This window comes from Misgurnus anguillicaudatus, chromosome 24 (assembly GCF_027580225.2).
Source record: "Misgurnus anguillicaudatus chromosome 24, ASM2758022v2, whole genome shotgun sequence".
NCBI lineage: Eukaryota > Metazoa > Chordata > Actinopteri > Cypriniformes > Cobitidae > Misgurnus > Misgurnus anguillicaudatus.
The window spans coordinates 41,161,474-41,184,461 of NC_073360.2; the positions used below are offsets into that span (position 1 = coordinate 41,161,474).

At 38.2% G+C, this 22,988-nt stretch overlaps 2 protein-coding genes across 2 annotated transcripts in view; one reads left to right on the forward strand and one right to left on the reverse strand.

Moving 5' to 3' along the window:
- Nucleotides 1–13: 13 nt before the first annotated feature.
- The window catches only part of LOC141349282 (uncharacterized), a 212,579-nt gene continuing 189,604 nt past the window's right edge, over nucleotides 14–22,988 (reverse strand). The window contains exons 4-5 of the mRNA XM_073863405.1: nucleotides 18,383–18,872; nucleotides 14–9,342 (exon numbers count right to left, since the gene is read on the reverse strand). Coding sequence (XP_073719506.1) covers nucleotides 7,412–9,342; nucleotides 18,383–18,872 — 2,421 coding nt within the window. The 3' untranslated portion in view covers nucleotides 14–7,411. The remainder of the gene's footprint in view (nucleotides 9,343–18,382; nucleotides 18,873–22,988) is intronic.
- LOC141361395 (uncharacterized) lies at nucleotides 14,792–17,629 on the forward strand. Its single transcript, XM_073862520.1, has 2 exons — nucleotides 14,792–15,233; nucleotides 15,939–17,629. Exons 1-2 carry the CDS (start codon nucleotides 14,931–14,933, stop codon nucleotides 16,695–16,697), a joined length of 1,062 nt encoding a protein of 353 aa, XP_073718621.1. The 5' UTR covers nucleotides 14,792–14,930; the 3' UTR covers nucleotides 16,698–17,629.

Genomic DNA, 22,988 nt, shown 5'->3' on the forward strand with positions numbered 1-22,988 from the left:
TTATGTACATTTCAGTATTTCATTTATATACTGTAAAATTACAAATTCTGTCTTAAATTCAAACGAATTGATTCAACCTGTTACATTGTTACTTCAACAATGCATAATTTATGATATTTTATAAATATATTTATACTTGGGTCAGTAAGCAGTCCTTTAAATGATTTTGCAACTTCCAACTGTAAAAATGTAAGAGTTTGTAGTTATTTTGCAGTCAAATAAACATTTATTTGCTGTTAACAATGGTCTTACAATAAAGCACATGATAAAAATAACCCAGCAAGAATAACCCAAAACCCAGAATATTAATCCCATAAATGGTTAAAATGACTACATGTTGGGTTTTCTCAACAACCCAACCTGCTGGGTTAAAATGTGTTACCCAACGTGCTGGGTTACTTTAACCCAGCATGTGTTCTGTCCAATATTTACCCAGCGCTGGGTTGCCAATTGGGTTGTTTTTAACCCAACCATTTCAGACAGACTAACTATTGCGGCATAATTATATTATCCACAGTTGAGGATTTTGCAAATTGGGGGCCCACTGCGACGGTATATACGGTAACTAAGGGTCACCTTCCGATTTTAAGAGAAAATGAAACCTGTCAACCCGTTTGACTAAGGCCTGTAACCCCACTGTCGTCGTTAATGCAGGTTCAGTGGCAAACGGGTCTATATTGCATACTATTTACAAGATCACGAGAAAACACCAACATCGCAACCTGACCATACGTGTCAACCCGTTTGACTAAGGCTGGAGGCCCCACTGTCGTCGTTAATGCAGGTTCAGTGGCAAACGGGTCTGTATGGCATACTATTCACAAGACACATGAAAGCGCCAAAATCGCAACCGGACCATGCGTGCCCACCCGTTTGACTAAGGCCGGAAGCCCCACTGTCGTCGTTAATGCAGGTTCAGTGGCAAACGGGTTTGTATGGCATACTATTCACAAGACACACGAAAATGCCAAAATCACAACCCAACCATACGTGCCAACCCGTTTGACTAAGGCTGGAGGCCCCACTGTCGTCGTTAATGCAGGTTCAGTGGCAAACGGGTCTGTATGGCATACTATTCACAAGAACACGAAAGTTCCAAAATCACAATCCGACTATAGGTTAAGATAAGGTTTTTATTTATTTATTTGGTTGGTCTGTGTTATGACCGCGAGTGCTTTGTTCTGTACAAATAACTATTTCGAGTTAAGTACTTTTACTAGACAAATTATGCGAATGCTTTGTTGAAGAGAAAAGTTTTAAGTCTGGATTTAAAATTATCGACTGTGTCTGATTCTCGGACATTGGTTGGTAAATCATTCCAGAGCTTAGGGGCTAAGTAGGAAAATGACCTTCCACTTTTAGACACTTTTGATAGTCTAGGGATAATCAAGAGACCAGAATTTTGCGACCGTAGTGTGCGTGATGGATTGTATTCTGATAGTAATTCTCTAAGAGATGAGGGTGCTAGGCCATTTAAAGCTTTGTAGGTGATTAGTGATATTTTAAATTGTATGCTATATTTAACTGGTAGCCAGTGTAAAGATGCCAGAATTGGGCTTATGTGGTCGTACTTTTTAGATCGAGTAAGTACCCTTGCGGAAGCGTTTTGAACTAGCTGAAGCTTGTTTACTTGATTTGCATGGCATCCCCCGAGTAGCGAGTTACAATAGTCTATTCTAGAGGTCATAAAAGCATGGATAAGCTTCTCTGCTTCAGATGTAGACAGTATATGGCGTATTTTCGAGATATTTCTAAGATGGAAGAATGCTGTGCGGCAGACGTTGGCGATATGACTATCGAAGGATAAGTTGCTGTCGAACATCACACCCAAGTTCCTAACCGTGGAAGATGGCACCACAGTGCAGCCATCTATGTGCAACTTGTAATCTGACATATTATGTTTGTAGCGATTCTGTTCAATAATAAGTATCTCTGTCTTATTGGAGTTCAGCTTAAGAAAGTTATGTGCCATCCAGTCACTAACATCGCTAAGGCAGTCTGTTAGCTTAGAAAACGTGTGTGTTTCGCTGGGATGTGAGGAGATGTAAAGCTGGGTATCATCCGCATAGCAGTGAAAACTTATGTTATGTTTCCTGATAATGTCTCCTAGAGGTAACATGTATAACGAGAACAGGATAGGACCTAAAACCGATCCCTGTGGTACACCGTATTTAACCAGGGAGTGATATGACTCTTCCTCGTTTACATAAACAAAGTGATAGCGATTGGTTAGATACGACCTAAACCAGGCTAGCGCCTGACCACTGATACCAACATAGTTTTCTAGTCTATTGAGTAAGATTGTATGATCTATTGTGTCAAAGGCTGCACTAAGGTCTAATAATATAAGAATTGAGATTTCACCACGATCGGATGTTAATAGGAGGTCATTTGTAACTCTAAGCAACGCTGTCTCTGTGCTATGGTGGGGCCTGAATCCTGATTGGAACTTTTCATATGTACTATTATTTGTCAAGAATGTGCGTAACTGGCTTGCCACTACCTTTTCTAATATTTTCGAAAGAAAAGGGAGATTTGAGATTGGTCTAAAGTTATTAAGCTCTCCCTGATCAAGCTGTGGTTTTTTTAATCAGCGGTTTAATAACTGCTAGTTTGAAAGCTGTTGGGACGTATCCTATTTCTAGCGATGAGTTAAAGATATTTAGAACCGGGGTTGACACTACAGGGAATACCTTTTTAAGTAGTTTTGTGGGAACGGGGTCTAATATACAGGACAATGATTTGGATGACGTTACTAGTTTGGAGAGCTCTTCTATTGTAGTAGGTTTAAATGAATCAAGATGTTCGTGTGGTAGTCTAGTGTTAAGTGAACTAACGGGTAGAGTGGTGGCTGCCTGTGTAGCTACTATGTTTTCCCTTATAGCCGTAATTTTGTTAGAGAAGAAGTTCATGAAGTCGTTACTATTGTGGTGGAGTTTACTATTGGTTTCTGTTTGTTCTTTGTTTCTAGTCAGTTTTGCAACGGTGCTAAAGAGGAAACGAAAGTTATTATGATTCTCATTTATAAGCTTGCTAAGATAGATCTGGCGGTTTTAATAGCCTGTCTGTAGTGTTTAACACTATCTTTCCATGCTGCACGCCATACCTCTAACTTTGTGCTTCTATAATTTCTTTCCATTTTCCTAGTTGCCTTTTTGAGTGCTGCGGTGTGATGATCATACCATGGAGCTGGCGGTTTTTCTTTGATTCTCTTTTTTGAATGGGAGCAACGGCATCCAATGTGTTAGAACAGACATTGTTTAGGTTTTCTATTACAATATCTAGATCGTCACAGTTGTCTGCATGTTTAATTTGGGACAGGTCTAGGAGTGCTAATAAAGCAATCTTTAGTGGTGGAAATTATTGTTCTGGCTAATCTGTAGCATGTTGTGGATTGAGTGATTCTATCTAGAAGTACAGTGTATGACACAAGGTAATGGTCAGAAACTGCATCACTCTGAGGTGATATTTGATGTCATTAATATTGAGCCCGAGTGACAGAATTAAGTCTAATGTGTGCTTACGAGTATGCGTTGGCCCTGACACGTTTTGTCTAATATTGAGAGAATTTAGAACATCCATAAACGCACGTCCTAGTGCATCTTTTGGGTTATCCACATGAATATTAAAATCACCAACGATAAGAGCTTTATCTACAGTGACTACAAGCTCAGACAGGAAATCTGCTATTTCTTTAAGGAAATCTGCATGGTGGCCCGGAGGTCTATAGATTGTAGCTAAGGCAAAAGAGAGCTGTTTGTGGTTACGATCGGTTATTTTCATATTTAACAACATTAGTTCAAATGATTAAAATTTTAGTTCAGATTTTTGGTTTACTTTAAAAATGTTGTTGTATATTGTAGCTACACCACCCCCTCTCCCCTTTAACCGAGGTTTGTGTTTATAATAATAGTCTTGTGGGGTGGATTCGTTTAAACTAATGTAGTCGTCTGCTTTAAGCCAGGTTTCTGTTAAACAGAGTGCATCTAAGTTTTGGTCATTAATTATTTCATTAACAATAGGTTCTTTATTGGTAAGCGATCTAATGTTAAGAAGGCCGAATTTTAACATTCGAGGTTCATCTAGGAATGTATTGTTTTCTAATTTTATGTTGATCAAATTTGTGCGTGATGTGGCAAGCGGTGCTCTGTATTTGCTTGTTCGGGGAACAGATACAGTTGAAATGTGTTGATATTCTGGTAAGATCGACTCGAAGTGCTGGGATATATGTGATCTTGACATATCATGCCAGCTAACAGACGGACGGTTAAGCTGATCCGTCTGTTTCCTGACCTGGGCCCTGGATAGTCATACTATATCAGAATTAAGACTATTAATCAGATTTCTGGTGAGTATAGCACTTCCTTCTGATGTCGGATGAAGACCATCTCGGGTTAGGAGGAATGGTCTACCCCAGAAATGCTTCCAATTGTCTATAAACCCTACATTATGCTGAGGGCACCACTTTGACATCCAGCCATTGAGAGACACTAATCTACTATGTGTTTCATCTCCCCGGTAGGCGGGGAGGGGACCAGAGCATATTACATTGTCTGACATTGTTTAACACTCTATATTTGCTTACTAATTCAGAAGTGTAATCATTCTGTGGAAACAGGTAGTTTCCCTTTAACATCCAACCAAATGTATGTGCAGTTGAAGTTTCAAGGCTTTATTTTCATCTGTATACTGTAGCTGTGCAATGACTTTCTTGCTTTTTTACAACATTACATTCAATGGTGATTATTATTAGTATTTTAATGACAAAGTAGAAAGAAACCTGTTATACAATATATGGTGTCTGTGCAGTGAAAGTGTGAAATGCTTCCATATAGGCCTATAGACCGTTTCAGCAGTAACAATATAAACAAGCGGCTGTCGTGGTCCGCATGAACTTCCGGTAAACTCCGCTAAGAATAAATAACAACAAAGTTCTTTAAACGTAGTTTATTTATATAACAAGCAAAACAACACATAGATTACCTAGGAAACCAAAAAATGTGTTATTTTCGACGAGGCATTTGCTTAAGAGATTAGTTTAGCAACTAGTCAGCCCATAAAAAAACGAAAACGGAAGTAACCCTGCTGAAAAAACCAGCATGAAAATTATGCTGGTCTATGTTGGTTTAGCTGGTGGTCACAGCATACCAGCACCAAAACACAACATATGCTGGTATGTCCAGCATGGGATGCTGGTGCTAATGCTGGTTTGTTGCTGGTTTAGCTGGTGCTAATGCTGGTGCTGATGCTGGTTTGATGCTGGTTTGATGCTGGTTTAGCTGGTGTTCACTATCAAACCAGCACCAAAACACAACATATGCTGGTCTTGCTGGTATGCTGTTTTTTTTCAGCAGGGAAGGTTCGGATCCAGAAGTGTATCACGTGCATCCGATGAAACGGTCTATAGCAAAAGTCAGAAGACGTAATTGTTGTAAAAATGAACAAAGCATTTACTGAATAATCTGAACACTTTCTTTCTCAGTGTGTTCCTATCCAAGCCAAGTTAATGGACAATTAATGACATTATGGTCCCATGACATTAAGACTTTGAAACCAATTCTTAAAATCACATAGCACACAACATAAAATAAACGAGTTTGACACATAACAAAAGAGTTTATAAAAAAAGATTATATAAAAATGATAAATGTGTCAATAAAAAATGAAAAACAACACTACTGTATATAGTTACTAGTGATGCAACAACACACTTAGTTCATGGTTCAATACAATTTTTGGTTCTCGTCCACGGTTTTCGGTTTGGTTCTGATGCCTTGGCCTATTAAAGTGTTTTTAATTATTCTATGCTTAGGTAACAGGAACAGTGAGATGTTAAGAAGCAAAAATACTGGTTTTAATTGCAGTTCTCTTTATTTTATGTAAATGCAAAATCATCTGAAACATTTAGTGTATTGATACAATTATAAGATATAAAGACACAATAAAATGATATCCTATTCAAACTTACATAAATTGGCCATTTTATATAACTGTACTTAGTAAATTAAACTTTACATTGTAAATGAAGGCTATACCTTACTGCACTACTGTTAAATCCAACATCATGCTGTCTGTGTAGAAACCAAAAATGCGTTCCTCAATCAAGATTACTGGTGGGACTTATTTTAGCATCAGGCGCATTCTCTTCTTGAGTTGAACTTTTTGAGGACGAAAGACGTTTTTGAGGCAAATAACGCGCGTTTGCATCAATAACAAGCCCCGAATTTGCATCTTTACGTTGATGTTGTATGTAATCTACACGCGCAAGTAATAAATCCACACCTCAGATTTAAAAGACAGTCGTGCTGCTTCTTTTTGTTGTCGTACTTCTGTTGGGTGTGTGCGCACGCGAATAAAACCTGACGCCAGCATTGCAAGCAGAGTTCAAGCAGAGTTAACGCAGGTAACGCACAGTGACTGGATATCAACTCGCTGTGCCGTTTATATGCGTGCAGATCACGCGGACGCGCACATTAACAAAAGTGCATGGAATATAAAACTGATTACACGTATTGCACCGTGGGGGGTCGAACCGAACGGTTCAATAATGTATTGAGAATTGTGGCATCCGCGTGTTTGCTGCAGATTGTCCTCCAAAATTTACGACCTAATATTTCATTTATGCATGCACCATAATACAACAGATAGGGACGTAGTGCCCTCTAGCGGCCAAAGCTTTTACGACCTGTGGTTACGTTTTAAGGTTCTTTGCCTTTTACATCAGATTAGATGCATTTTAATTTGTACATTTGTAAATGTAGTAATGGTTTCATAAACAATTATGGTTTTAAAGATATGTTGGAGCATCTAAACCCATCCTTTCCCTAAACCCAACCAGTTTGTTTATCACATTGTCGCCTTCACCTGCATTCATATAAGTTTAGTTACAGCCTAAAAGTGGCCCTGGAAGCCCAAAAGCAGGACACCACACACCCCTCTATTTAGATGCTCTTCTCCTCAGTCTATTATTCCCGTTCCGGTTTTCCACGGTCTTTTCACCATTGCTGTAGTGGAAAAAAATGCTTCCCTGCCAATGACGAGTAATTCTGGCTTTCCGCAAGACCGCTATTATCCACCAGGTGGTGATCTTCTGCAACTTATACTACTCAGAAGTATTGCCCTAGGACAAACAGCTGTATGTCCATGTATGTTTTTATGGATCGCTCTGAATTGGATCTCTATTAAAAGTCCTTTACAAAAATGCAATTATCTCAGCTTTTTGCTCAACATTTTGTGTTTTTCAAGAAACCTACCCATATTTGAGAGGTGATTACAAGATAACATATGAAGGTAGGACGAAACGTCTTTTTTGTTTTAAAGCAGAGGGTCTTTTTTGTCATTTGATATATTGTACGTTTTCTGGAAGATATTAAACTTTTGTGAAAATCATGAAAATGCTGGCAGGGGAAAGTTAAAGGTTCTGTCCAGTGTGAACTCTCTGATGGGATTTTAAGTTAGACGAAGAAGCAAACATCTTGTCACACTGAGAGCATTTGTAAGGTTTTTCACCTGTATGAACTCTGAGGTGTGTCACTAAAACATCATGTCGATTAAAACTCTTCTCACAGACACTACAGTGATAAGGTTTCTCTCCTGTATGAACTCTCTGATGAACTTTTAAATGACTTGAATAAGCAAACGTCTTGTTACACTGAGAACATTTGTAAGGTTTTTCACCTGTATGAACTCTCTGGTGCCTTATTAAGGTATCCTTTACACTAAAATTCTTTCCACAGACACTACAGTGATAAGGTTTCTCTCCAGTATGAACTCTCTGATGAGCTTTGAAGTGACCTGAATAAGCAAACGTCTTGTCACAATGAGAGCATTTGTAAGGTTTATCACCTGTATGAATTCTCATGTGACTTAGTAATGAAGACCCTTGACTGAAACTCTTCTCAGAGACACTACAGTGATGAGGTTTCTCTCCAGTATGAACTCTCTGATGAACTCTGAATTGAGATGAATGAGAGAAGCGCTTTCCACATTGAGTGCAGACGTAAGGTTTCTCTCCAGTGTGAACCCTCTGATGGACTTTTACATGACCTGACTGAGCAAACGTCTTGTCACACTGAGAGCATTTGAAAGGTTTTTCACCTGTATGAACTCTCTGGTGCTTTAGTAAGGTAGACTTTAGACTAAAACTCTTCCCACAGACACTACAGTGATAAGGTTTCTCTCCAGTATGAACTCTCTGATGGACTTTTAAATGACCTGAATAAGCAAATGTCTTGTCACACTGAGAGCATTTGTAAGGTTTTTCACCTGTATGAATTTTCATGTGACTTAGTAATGAAGACCCTTGACTAAAACTCTTCTCACAGACACTACAGTGATAAGGTTTCTCTCCAGTATGAACTCTTTGATGAACTCTGAATTGAGGTAAATTGAAGAAACTCTTCCCACAGAGGCCACAGTGATAAGGTTTCTCTCCAGTATGAACTCTTTGATGAACTCTGAAATGAGATGAATTAGAGAAGCGCTTTCCACATTGAGTGCAGACGTAAGGTTTCTCTCCAGTGTGAACCCTCTGATGTTCTTTTACATGACCTGACTGAGCAAACGTCTTGTCACACTGAGAGCATTTGTAAGGTTTTTCACCTGTATGAACTCTCTGGTGCTTTAGTAAGGTATCCTTTAGACTAAAACTCTTCCCACAGAGACTACAATAATAAGGTTTCTCTCCCGTGTGAACTCTCTGATGGACCATCAGCTTATATTTATTGCAGAAACATTTATCACAGTGTGAACACTGATAGAGTTTCTCTTTAATGTGATTATTCTGGTGTTTTTTTAATGAACTTGAATCCCTAAAGGTTTTGTCAAATTCACTGCACTGATACGGTCTCTCATTGGTGTGTGAACACACATGTGTCTTCAGACCACGTTTACAGCTAAATCTCTTCTCACAGTGAGGACACTCGTAAGGTTTTTCACCTGTATGAAGTCTTTGATGAACTTTAAGATTGTGTTTGGTTTTGAAGTATTTTCCACATTCAGTGCAGTTGAAAGGCTTTTCATCACTGTGTGTCCTCATGTGAACATTTAGATCAGAGGAAGAGCCAAAAATCTTCCCACACTGCTCACAGTGAAACTGCTTCTTCTTCTTCTTCTTCTCTCTGTGGTCTTCTGAATGAAGTTTCTTCTCTTGTAAGGTAGTAAAGCTGATCTCAGATCTGGTGAAGAGTTTCTGTTCTGTGTGTTTTCTCTCATGTCTCTCTAAAAGTCTCTGTGAGCTGAATGTCTTTCCACAGGTGATGCAGGAAAGATTTTGTGCTGTCAGTCGCTCTTTTGATGTTGAGGACGTTATTTCTATATCCAAACATGAATCACTCTTCACATCTGAAAGAAACATGAAACAATTAAATTGTGAATGAAGAAGTGTTTTTTTTCTAGATTCACACATATAGACAGAAGCCAGGTGTCAGTCCTGTTATTACAGCTGGGTCATTGCACATCAAATAAACCAAAATTTGTAAACATATTAGGGCTGCACGATTAATCGTTTTTAAACCGAAATCGCGATGTGAATTGATGCGATTTTCGAATCGCAAAAAATACGATTATTTTGATTCAAAACTATTAAATATAACAATCATCTAGTACGCAGTTTTTGACAGTTCGCTTCATGCGCATTTTACGTTTGATGCAGTTTAGACCAATAGAGTGCATGAACACTGAGGTGCTGACTACACGTCATCACACCATTTGGAAAACATGAGCTCGAGCAGCAGTTCAACTCCTCAACAAAGTGTACGGCCATATGATTTCCGCGATGCGGAAAACACGGACAGAATCGCGAAATGCATACAAATGGAATTAACTGCACAACGCGGAATGTCATTTTAAAAACGCATTATAACTCATTAACCGGCAAATGAAAGGACAGAAATGCGCGAAAACATTTCCCTTTTGTGTAATGTTGGACTTAAAGAAAGGTGTATATACGTCCGTTTCTCGTCATGCATCGCAAACAATGACAAACGCCTCATCAGACTATAAGCAGGTTTCATTAAAGCCCGGAACACAGCAGACGAAACAGGTACATTATACTTTCTTGCACGCGCACATCTGCACCGCTTTGAATATTTTCAAATACACGAGGGTTCATGAAGCGCGCACACAGAGACCAGTCAGCACACGCGTGATCACTAAACTTAAGTTTTCTTTCTTGTCCAAGTGAACATAAACAGCTGGATGTTTATCAGTAGGCTATATTGAAGCAGAGCAGTTTAGCTGTCTTGTGTCTTAAAGTGACAGTAACCTGGTGCTTTCTGTGTCAGAAATGTTTATAACACACCAAAAATTAAAATCACTCCTTACTCTTAACTGAACAAGCTTCTGCAGCTCCACATTTAAAATCCTACAGTGAGGACTGTGCAGTCTTTTATTTGTATTTTTTACTTATGTTAAATCATAGATTCTAATAACTAATATATTTACATTTATTACAGATGCCTGAAAAGTAAAACAAGATGAGTATAGTCTTATGATTAAAAGAAAAACTAAACATTTGCTTGTCAGATGCATTGTTGTAGTGACAGCCAAAATACATTGGCCTATATGTTATTTTAAATAAAACTTTCAAAAAAAAAAATTTAAATTGTATTTTTTTTAATGTTCTTAGATTAAAAAAAAAGTTTGTCTGCAGAATAGCAAAGTCCTGCAGACAACTTGGTACAATGTTTAAGAGGTTTTAAATAAACAGTAGCACAGCATCTTTCTTTGGTGCTATTAAAACCACCACAACAAACCTGGATGTAGCTCTTTTATTATATACTAATGAATCGCACTTTAAATCGCGAATCGCAATTTTGATCAGAAAAATCACAATTAGATTTTTTCTCCGAATCGTGCAGCCCTAAAACATATGCAGCAAAAAAAGTGTAATTATTATTTTTTACACCATAAACCCAAACAGTAAAACTAACTTGTAATGGAAAGTACCTGGTACTCAAAATGTGTGAATTTATGTTAAGCGCTTTGAGAAATGAGTTTTAAAATCGCTATACAAAATAAAGATATTATTATTATTTACTTCATTTTAAAGTTAAATTAACACGATTAGTTGTGGATGTTCCAGTTCCCAGCATGCTTTGCATGAGCACATGATACGACCGCGTTTTTTTAAATTAAGTGATATGAGTGTATTGATTATGCAAATCAATGGGTTTTGTCTACTGAAATTAATTTGTTTCAAAGGGAATGTGATGTTGATGATGATGATGGTATTAATCCAAATGAAAGTGTGTCTAATGTTGAAAGTAAAAGTTCAAACAAAAGCAGTAGGAGTAGTGGCAGAAGCACTACATCCTCTGCAAGGGTTAAAGCAGAAGCAGAAAAAGCTGCACTTGCTGCTCGTGTAACAGCTTTAAAGGAAAGACATGCTCTTGAAGAACAGGAACAACAATTAAGGAGAAGAAGGGATCAGCTTGATTTGGAGGCTGAACTAGCCGCATCTACTGCTAAGCTGGCTGTATTTAATGCTTTTGAGCAAAAGGGCTTGTCTCAGGGATCTGTAAGTGTTTTGAATTACAATGTTGGAAATGGAAGGAAAACTGGTAATGCGTTAAACCCAACGGCAAAGGAATACAATCCTGGAGCAAAAAAAAGGTTCAACAATCAGCATGGTTATTTCCGCCTACTCAAAAAGTTGATGTGCAACCTAAAACAACAAGGTGGAGTCAGATTAACATTGCTACAAGTCAACAGCATGCTTTCAATTTACAATAGCAAGCAACAGCGGTACAAGGAACAACACAGCATACAAGTGCTCAAATAGTGGACAAGCAACATGGAACTGGAAAAAATCCATCTGATGGTATACTTAACGTCATGCATACGCAAAATGAGATCACAACTGCATTGCTTCAACAACAGCGATCAATGTCACTGCCACCAAGAGAAATTCCAATATTCGATGGGGACTCTCTTCAATATGGAACCTTTATCAAGGCTTTTGAACAAGGTGTAGAACAAAAGGCCAGTAAAGCGGATTGTTTGTACTACTTGGAACAATTTACTCATGGACAACCACAAGAGCTGGTCCGTAGTTGTCAGCACATGGAACCTGAGCGTGGTTACACAGTAGCAAAACATCTTTTACATGAGCATTTTGGTAACGAGTATAAAATTGCTACTGCTTATATTGAAAAGGCTCTTGCTTGGAAACCTGTAAAATCTGAAGACGTGAAATCACTGCAAGCTTATGCTTTATTTTTGCGTGGCTGTTGCAATGTAATGACGGAGCTGCAATACATGCATGAGATGGATATGCCTGCAAATATGAGAAGTGTTATTTCAAAATTGCCATTTAAGCTGAGGGATCAGTGGAGAGTGACAGCTTATGACATAATGGAAACATGTCAACGCAGAGCTTGTTTTATTGATCTGGTCAAATTCATAGAATGTCATGTCCGAATTCTTTCTGACCCTTTGTTTGGGGATATTCAGGAGTCTTCATTGGGTGTTACTGGAAACAAGACAATGACCAGATTTAAAATCACAACCAAAGCAAAGATTGGGAAATACTTTTGCTACCACAGTAGCAAACATTGACTCAGTTTCAAGCAGTGAGAATTCAACATCAGACTTATGGAAGGCTAATAAAGCTGATTGCCTATGTTGTGCTAATAATCATTCATTGTAGGAGTGTGATCAGTTCAATTCAAAGAAGCATAAGAAAAAGCTATGCTTTCTCAGGGAAAATGGAGTTTGCTTTGCATGCTTATGTATTGGACACATGAGCAAAGATTGTAAAGGGCGATTGAATTGCAAGGTTTGTCATCAAACTCATCCTACTGTGCTTCACATTAAAATGCAATCAGCAGCTGTGAAACAGTCATCATCTGGTAACAAGTTGGTTCCTTCTAAGTCATACAGGGGTCGGTAAGGACCAATGTGCATTATCCATTCTCCCTGTACAAGTTAAATCTGTTAAAGGAAACAAGGTCATACAAACATATGCATTTTTGGATCCGGGTAGCTCTGCAACATTCTACTCAGATGAACTTATGAAGAAGCTTAATATTTCAGGTAAACAGGTCAAGATCCTTGTTAGTACCATGGGGCAGCAAACTATAGTTCCAGCGTATTCCTTGACTGGCTTGGAAGTATCTAGTCTGGATGGCAATCATTTCTTTCATCTCCCAGAGGTTTTCACGCAGCAGAAAATGCCAGTTGGCATTGACAGTCTGTTAACATCTGAGGATTTGGCTGAATTTCCTTACCTCAAAGGTGCACATTCCTAACATAGGCAAATGTTGATTGGCTGATTGGCACTAATGCTCCCAAGATACTGGAACCTTGGGAAATAGTTAATAGCTGTGGGACTGGCCCATATGCTGTTAGGACTGTATTGGGATGGGTTGTCAATGGCCCACTGAATGGAAATAGTGGGGCATATGTAATGCAGCTTCCTACTGCTACAGTAAACCACATTGCTGTGTGCAAATTGGAGGAAAGTTAATCAATCAGTACAATCATGACTTCAATGAAAGCATTGTGAAGAAAGAAATGTCAAGGGAAGACATAAGGTTTATGGAGATCATGGAGCAGTCAGCAGTACTGCAAGATGGGAAATATTGTTTGAAGTTGCCATTTAAGACCAAAGAATTCCATCTGCCAAACAACTTTGCTGTGGTAAAGCAACGAGTTCTTGGTTTGAAGAAAAGATTTCTCAAGGACCATGATTTCTACAAGGAATATGCAGGATACATGAATGACATCATCAGCAAGGGTTATGCAGAACAAGTACCTCAAGAAAAGCTGCACTGTGAAACTGGGAAAGTATGGTATATCCCTCATCATGGTGTTCACCATCCAAGAAAGGGATCTATTCGTGTAGTATTTGACTGTGGAGCTACATTTCAAGGAACATCGTTGAACACCAAGCTTCTACAGGGTCCTAATCTTACCAGCTCCTTGCTTGGAGTTCTTAGTCGCTTTAGGCAGGAACCCATAGCTTTTATGGGAGATATTCAGGCAATGTTCTATCAAGTGAAGGTGGCTAACGAAGACCGGAATTGTCTTCGCTTTCTCTGGTGGCCAGATGGAAACATTTCTGAGAGACTTGTGGAATATAGGATGACTGTACATTTATTTGGTGCAGTCTCCTCTCAGAGTTGTGCAAGTTATGCATTGAGGAAAACTGCAGAAGACAACCAACTTGAATTTCCAGCTCATGTGATCCAATCTGTCAAGCAAAATTTCTATGTGGATGACTGTTTGAAGAGCTCGCCTACGGAAAGAGAGGCTATGAAGACGATGAGGGCTCTTATTGATCTTTGTCAGAAAGGGGGATTCATTTTGGAAAAATGGATCAGCAATAGCCGTGCAGTGTTGCAGACCATCTCAGTGGAACAAAGGGCCAAAGATCTGAAGGAGTTGGATTTAGACAGAGATAAACTGCCACTTGAAAGAACATTGGGCTAACAATGGTGTGTGGAAACAGATTCCTTCAAATTCAAGTTAGAGGTAAAACAGCAGTCCCTAACTAGACGTGGCATGCTGTCAGTCACCAGCTCTGTGTACGATCCTCTGGGGTTTGTGGCACCAGTCATGTTATCTGCTAAGATGTTGCAGCAAGAACTCTGCAGGAGAGGTAATGGATGGGATGGTGCCATACCACAGGATATCTTAAGCCAGTGGAAAAGATGGTTGGAGCATCTTGGATCATTAGCTACATTTACTGTGAACAGGTGTATTAAGCCAGTGGATTTTGGAAAGCTTAAGCATGCTCAATTACATCATTTTACTGATGCCAGTGGCACTGGATATGGCACAGTATCATACATCAGAATGTTGAATCATGAGAACAGTATTCACACATTGCCTTTCTACTTGGGAAAGCCAGAGTGACACCACTGAAAGCTGTTACTATTCCTCGCTTAGAGTTGACAGCAGCTGTGCTTGCTACCAAGGTGGATGTAATGTTGAAGGATGAACTGAATATACAGTTCGAGGATTCTGTGTTCTGGACTGATAGTACTGCAGTACTGAAGTACCTCAACAATGAAGACAAACGTTTTCATACATTTGTAGCAAATCGAATTGCAACCATTAGAGAAACAGCTGAACCCTCTCAATGGAGACATGTCAGTTCTAAAGACAATCCAGCTGATGACGCATCACGAGGAATGAAGGTTAAAGACTTTCTGAAGAGCACCAGATGGCTTGGAGGTCCAACCTTCTTGTGGTCACATGAACAGGATTGGCCTGTAAGCAAAGTTAAGGTATAGTTCTCAACGCGCCTGAAAATTACAACCCGACCCGGCCTGTGGCTTTTAAAGCCCGGACTCGATGTAACCCGACACATCAACGTGAATTATCTGTCCGAACCTGACCCGCGGCCCGACGCCGCCGACCCCCCACCTGCCTTTTTTTTCTCATACACGTAACGTTAGGCTATTATCATGACCAGCAGACGGAAATTCAAACCAAGCTTTAATGTTCACGCCTTATAACAATACAAACAACTGAAACAATAAACTTTAAATATAGGCTATATAAATATGCCTAAAAATGAATTCACCTGCGGCAAGTTTACTTTTCTCCATCTCTTCTTCTCCATGCAACAGGCGTGCACGCAGTGATAGCAATAAGCTCTGGGACGGATCCGCAACGGATCTGCTCTGAAGCAGATCCGCAACGGATCCGCTCTGAAGCCGGCAGTCTGGATCCGTTGCTGATCCACCCCAGAGCTTATTGCTATCCCCCGCCCTCTCTGTGATGCATGTTGCAGCAGCCAGACCAAACTTTCTTTACGGTGAACAGCAGTGATGATTAATAATTTTTTTCGCAGAGCGTAAAAAATGAAGCCCGAGGTCCGACCCAACCCGACTCAGTTGCTTATATTTTTGACCCGAACCCGGCCTAAATTCACGGGTCTTGTCGGGTTTTGTCGGGCTGGCCCGACCCGTTGAGAACTCTAAGTTAAGGTCTCAATAGATGCTGAGGATGAAGAAGTCAAACGAGAAACCACAGTAAATGCCATTTGTGTGAATGAAGTGTCTAATCCTACTGAACAACTAATCACTTACTTTTCTAAGTGGAGAAGACTTAAAATAACAGTGGCCTGGTATTTCAGGTTGAAGATGATTTTGTTGGACAAAATTCGCTTGAGAAAGAATCAGAACCCTACAAATGCTAATAATGCAAAGAACAGTGGTTTTCAGTCTGAAGCATCAAAGGTCACTGCAATACCAACAAGTTTTGGTTTGACACTGGACGATTTACTGAGAGCAGAAGCAGCAATCATTCGCTATTGCCAGCGAAGGAAATTCAATGAGGAAATTTCAGCTCTTTCATCTGGAAAATTTACAGTGAATCGACAAAGTCCTATTTATCGTCTGAATCCAATTTTGGACAATGGACTGTTACGAGTTGGAGGAAGACTGACTAAGGCAGCTATGCCAGAAGATGTTAAGCATTCGCTTATACTTGAAAAAGATCAACATATTTCTATGCTTATTCTAAAGTATGTACATGAAAGTTTGGGTCACAGTGGACGAACTCATACATTATCTACAGTTCGGAGGAAACATTGGATTACTAACTCCCACTCTGCTGTTAGAAAAATCATAAATGGGTGTGGTTTTGTAGACGCCACAATAGAAGACCAGTTGAACAACAGATGGCAGATCTTCCAAAGGAGGGGATCCTTTCTGATCTACCACCATTTACAAATACTGGTGTAGATTATTTTGGACCTTTGGAAGTAAAGAATGAAAGAGTTACCTCTAAAAGATACAGAGTCATATTCACCTGTATGGCAAGCAGGGCAATCCATCTTGAGGAAGCAAGCTCACTGGAAACCGATGCATGTATCAATGCATTACGTCGGTTTATTAGCAGGAGAGGACAAGTAAAACATCTAAGATCAGATAATGGTACAAACTTCGTTGGGGCACGAAGAGAATTGAAGGAGGCCCTTGTTGCACTAAATCAGGACAAAATTCAAGGAGTGTTGTCATAGGTTGGAATTTATTGGAGTTTTAATCCACCAGCAGGTTCACACCATGGTGGAATATGGGAAAGAATGATAAGATCTGTAAAAAAGGTGCTAAGTTCTGTCCTGCAGCAACAAAGATTGGACGATGACGGACTTCACACAGTTCTCTGTGAAGTGGAATCCATTTTGAATGATCGACCTATTACTAAGCTATTGGACGATCCTAATGATCTGGAGCCGCTTACACCTAATCATCATCTTCTCTTGAAAGGAAAACCAGCTCTACCACCTGGTGTGTTTGAACCACACGACCAGTATGTGAGAAAACGATGGAGACAGGTGCAATATCTTTCTGATCTGTTCTGGAAAAGATGGCTACGAGAATATCTGCCTTTACTTCAAGAAAGACAAAAATGGAATCAGAAAAGAAGGAATTTGGTGGCTGGAGATATTGTAGTTATTATGGATTCTTCAGCTCCTCGTGGTTCCTGGGCTCTTGGGCAAGGTCCTAGAGGTTTTTCCAGATAAGCATGGTCTTGTACATTCAGTAAAATTGCAGACCAAAACTAGCATTATTGAAAGACCAATAACTAAACTTAGTCTTGTACATAAAGTTTAGATTTCACTGTTTGTTTTTGGGTGCGTTGTAATGTTTGGCTCCTTTTTATTATTCATTGTATTTGAATTGTTATGTTTGTTCACCATAAACAATTACGGGTCGGTGTGTAGGAGCCAAAACGTGTTATGCTGTTTGACCATTGTGTGGCGCTGTGACGCTTTACGTTTTGCATAAAGGTGACCTTACTGTTGTTATGGGCAGGTAGTTTGACCCGGAAGGGCAAAAGGTTTTTGACCGCAACAGCGCGAGTTGATGGCTGTATGTGTTTGCCTCGCTGTATTTATATATAACACTAAATTGGATATGTGTTGGTATTATATGGAGCAATTAAACAAGTTATGATGAAGCAACGGAAGAATGGACTTCTCGTTTGTTATGGAGACATATAATGAGGTAAACAACAACAACAACATTAATGCAAGAGTGCGCGTCAACCAGTATTCCGGGATCGAAAACTTCAGTAGCTTAAAGTAATAGATTTAGCTCCTACAATGAGGAAAGGTTTGTGAAACAAACAAATTCAATGGGAGAGACAGAAGCCTCCCGAATTTAATCAAAAATATCTAAAAATGTGTTCTGAAAACAATCGAAGCACTTGGGGGTTAAGGACGACATCGGAGTAAGTGATTTTGGGGTGAACTAACCCTTTAAGCCTACATGCCTATTCCTCAATAAGTTTTAAAGATATCCTAAACTCCTTTCACATTTTAGTACTTACACTTTTTAGTCTTTTAATTAGTTAATTTGTGACTGAAAACCCAAAACAGGTGCTCACATGACAGTTAAAAACAACAATAATTAAGGAGACATACCTGATGGAATAAAATCATCATCTTCATCAGTGCGATCTTCCTCTTCTGTGGGTTCAGTTTTGATTTCTATGGGTTCAGTTTTGATTTCTGTGGGTTCAGTTTTGATTTCTGTGGGTTCCGTTTTAATCTTCATCATGAGGTTTGTGCAGTCGATGAGTTTAACTGAACACATCTTCAGTTTGGTCTGCAGGATCTGCTGCTGTTCTCCAGCGTTACAGACAGAATCCAGAGACTCTGTGGAGGTTTGATCCTCCTGTAAGCTCTGTTTACTGTCACACACTGTGATGTCCTGAGTGTCTGTGGGCTTTGACTCAGTATAACAGAGTAAAGTCAGACTGAGATCGGAGTCTTGTGTGTGTCTGGATTTCTCTTCAGAGAGTTTAGAGTCCAGCAGTGTCTGTGGTGTGCGGCTCTGATCTCTGCTCATCCACACTGAATCCAGACTCCCATCATCAGTCACATACACTGAAGATTCACAACAATCGACATCCTGACAACACGACACACACAGACAGTAAGATTAAAAATGATTTGATGTTATCTGATTGAGGTAAATGATGTTTAAGCTGTACAAACCTCTCGATTCATTGTTAAATCTCCTCTTTCTTCAGCTGAGAGATTTCTGTGATGAAATCATCAATATATCCAGCATGGACAGATCAGTTCCTATTCATTTACAGCACATCTCATCATCTCAACAATAAAATACACAGAGACAAGACTCTGTTTACACTCAATGAAACACGCAAGAGAGAAAAACACTGAGAATCCACAAACACATCACACGCGCGCGCTCTTTCTTTCTCTCCTTCTTTCTTTAGTGAGTTTATCTGCGGACTAAAGAGCTGCAGCGCCTCCTGCTGTACTGGAGAGAGAAGACGCTCACTGCTTTACAATAGATTTAGCAAAACAAATCATCACAAACTATTTTGTTCACACATTTAAGTTAACGTTACAAAATGAAAAAAGAGATCGAGTGATTTGCTAAATAATGTAGTCTTTGAGGTAAAAAGAAATGACAAATAAAACATTTCATTCACTTTAATTATCTTACCAGAGCAGTAGCCGCCTAGCTAACGTTATCTCTTGTTTTTACATCAATCAAACGCTTCTAACCCAGCTAACAATTTTTGGTTCCCAAAACGTTCCCCTAACGTTAGTTTTTGGTTCTCAAAACGTTCCCCTAACGTAAGTTTTTGGTTCCCATAACGTTATTTTCCAAGGTTTGTTTTTGGTTAGCCAGGAAAGTTTTCTTTACAGAAATAGAACATTATTTTTAGGTTATTTTAACGTTTTCCGTTAGGAAAACGTTGGAATAACGTTAGGAAAACGTTAAAATAACCTAAAAATAATGTTCTATTTCTGTAAAGAAAACTTTCCTGGCTAACCAAAAACAAACCTTGGAAAATAACGTTATGGGAACCAAAAGCTAACGTTAGGAAAACGTTAAAATAACCTAAAAATAACGTTCTATTTCTGTAAAGAAAACTTTCCTGGCTAACCAAATACAAACCTTGGAAAATGCACAGTTGACATGGAGTGAAAAATGATCTCACCAGGGCGCGAGGGCGCGTTGCCGCGGCTCCGTGCACGCACTGACAGAGCGCGCAGAGCTCAAGACTCCAGCCTCAGTGAAGAAGTGAAGGCTTACAAAAGTATGGCACGTCTATTACTACATCCCATGCTGTGTTTTTATCTATCATATCTATCTAAAATAAGTAAAACACATTTCCGTATAAGGAGGAATAAAATAATTTATTTAATACAAAATCTATAATAATTAAATTATGCTATTACTGGAAAAAATGTCTATTAAAATATTATACCATTATATAACACAGGTTATTTTATATAAAAATACCTCAACACATCACATATTATGTATTTAGATAACATTATATTTTATCAAATATATAAATAACCAGTGACTTCAACACAATAAAGAAGACTTAAAACAGATATTTATTGAAAATATATAAACATTTAATTCACTTTAGTTTAACAGACCTTACAGCAGCCGCCTCTCCATTATTAAGTAACAACAATCAGCATCTCTCTCTCAGTTTTTACAATAATCAAAAGCTTCTAACTTCATATTCTCTTCATGGAAATAATTAAAATATATTTTCGTTTTCACATATTTAAGCTAATGAAGAAACAAAAAAGAAATCGCTAGAATGTTATACTCTGAAGTTAAAACGCAATGACAAATAAATCAGTCACTTTATAGGTTAAAAGATCTTACCACAGTTAGTTGGCTATCCGTTTTTACAACAATAAAAAGTTTCTAACATTATATTCTCCTCAAATCGATTGGAAATCACTCGTATATATATTTCTTCTCACATATTTAAGTTACCAAATCAAGAAAGAGACAAAAGAACCGCTAAAATAATGTTAGTCTCTGAGGTAAAAACGAAAGGACCGTTATTTTTTAAATTAACGGCTTTTCCTGAGCACAAGATAAAGCGGGTACTCGTGAAGAAGGCGGTAAGCTCGTGCAGACAAGCACGCGCATATTAGACGTGCACACTAAAGGAATAATGGGTTTAATTATGCATTCACTTCATTTCCTAAAAAAAACACATAACCAAAAAATAACCATTAGAGAACGCCATGTGTAAGTTATTTTTAGGTTATTTTATGGTTCCAGAAAACCAAAAAATAACCAAAAAATAACCAAAAAATAACGTTCTGTATAAGTTATTTTTAGGTTATTTTAAAAATAACCACCCTGCAACGTTATGGGAACGTTATTTTATGGTTCCAAAAAAAGAACCAAAAAAGAACCAAAAAATAACGTTCTGTATAAGTTATTTTTAGGTTATTTTAAAAATAACCACCCTGCAACGTTATGGGAACGTTATTTTATGGTTCCAAAAAAAGAACCAAAAAAGAACCAAAAAATAACGTTCTGTATAAGTTATTTTTAGGTTATTTTAAAAATAACCACCCTGCAACGTTATGGGAACGTTATTTTATGGTTCCAAAAAAAACCCCAAAAAAGAACCAAAAAATAACGTTCTGTATAAGTTATTTTTGGGTTATTTTAAACATCACCACCCTGCAACGTTATGGGAACGTTATTTTGTGGTTCCAAAAAAAATAACCAAAAAATAACGTTCTGTATAAGTTATTTTTAGGTTATTTTAAAAATAACCACCCTGCAACGTTATTTTATGGTTCCAAAAAAATAACCAAAAAATAACCAAAAAATAACGTTCTGTATAAGTTATTTTTAGGTTATTTTAAAAATAACCACCCTGCAACGTTATGGGAACGTTATTTTATGGTTCCAAAAAAAGAACCAAAAAAGAACCAAAAAATAACGTTCTGTATAAGTTATTTTTAGGTTATTTAAAAATAACCACCCTACAACGTTATGGGAACGTTATTTTATGGTTGCAAAAAATAAAACAAAAATAACGTTCCCAGAACGTTATTTTTTGGTTCCCAAAAAAATAACCAAAATATAACCAAAATCTAACGTTAGGGGAACGTTCTGTGTTTGCTGGGTTCATGCGCTGCCCTATAGGAGCTTCTATCATTAAAGTGTATTCGTTATATTAAAAAACCTAGGGAACCTTCTGGGAACGTTCTCTTTAGGTTATAATAAATATAACCTACAGGGAACGTTCTCTCTAGGTTATCAAATGAAACACCAAAATAACGTTCTGGGAACGTCCTGCTGAAAAAAAAAAACAATAAAACCATTACAGAAAATTCTAATGGTTTCCATTAAAAGACCGATATGAACCATTAGCTTTTACCATTAAAACCTATACACTGTAGGGTTCCAAAAAATAACCAAATGGGAACAATAAGGGAACGTTGTGTGTTTGCTGGGAATGTAATAATGCAGATAATGGTATGTTTGTCACTTTATGAATGTTGCAATGTTTAATCTGAAGAGGTCAGCTAATACAGGAAGATCGCAAACATCTAAATTCTCACAAGTGCGTTCGGTTCTTCCAAGGTCGCCTGGCAAGACCGATCTCCACGAAAACGCAAGTCTGTTCTTTGCGTTCTTGGAATTGAGAAACAGCCCTAGATCCTCTACTTTTCCCTGTGGAAACTGGAAGTGTGACTGATCTATTTCTGAATTATCTGACTTTCTGCGTGTTGCATTTAGAATACTGAATCTGAGTGTATATATTTTTTTATTTATCTTGAAAAACTGAATTTGTAAATATCTTTACAAATACGGAAATATTCAGTTTTATTAAATTACACTTGTCTATAATTTAATTCTAGCTCCATAGGTGGAAGTGTGACTTTGGATGGCGATTTAAATGGAGAGTGGGATCATGATTTCAGTGCTAGTAAGCTAAAGTTTTTCAAAAGCAGATACCCTGCCCTTAAATGTAAAAACTAGCATTTTATAGTCAGGACCTTTATTTATATAGGACCTACATTTATAGTCAGGTTTACTTATTCTCCCTTATTAAAAATAAACATCCAGTAAAGCTGATTGATTGTCTACAAATACATGGCTATATACAAATACCGTAGCAAAACGGTTTCTTTTCTATTGTCCTGGTAGGTTGTTATTTTCTATTTTTCATATTACTTATGTTTTAAGATTATGAATTCTACTGTTTCCTTT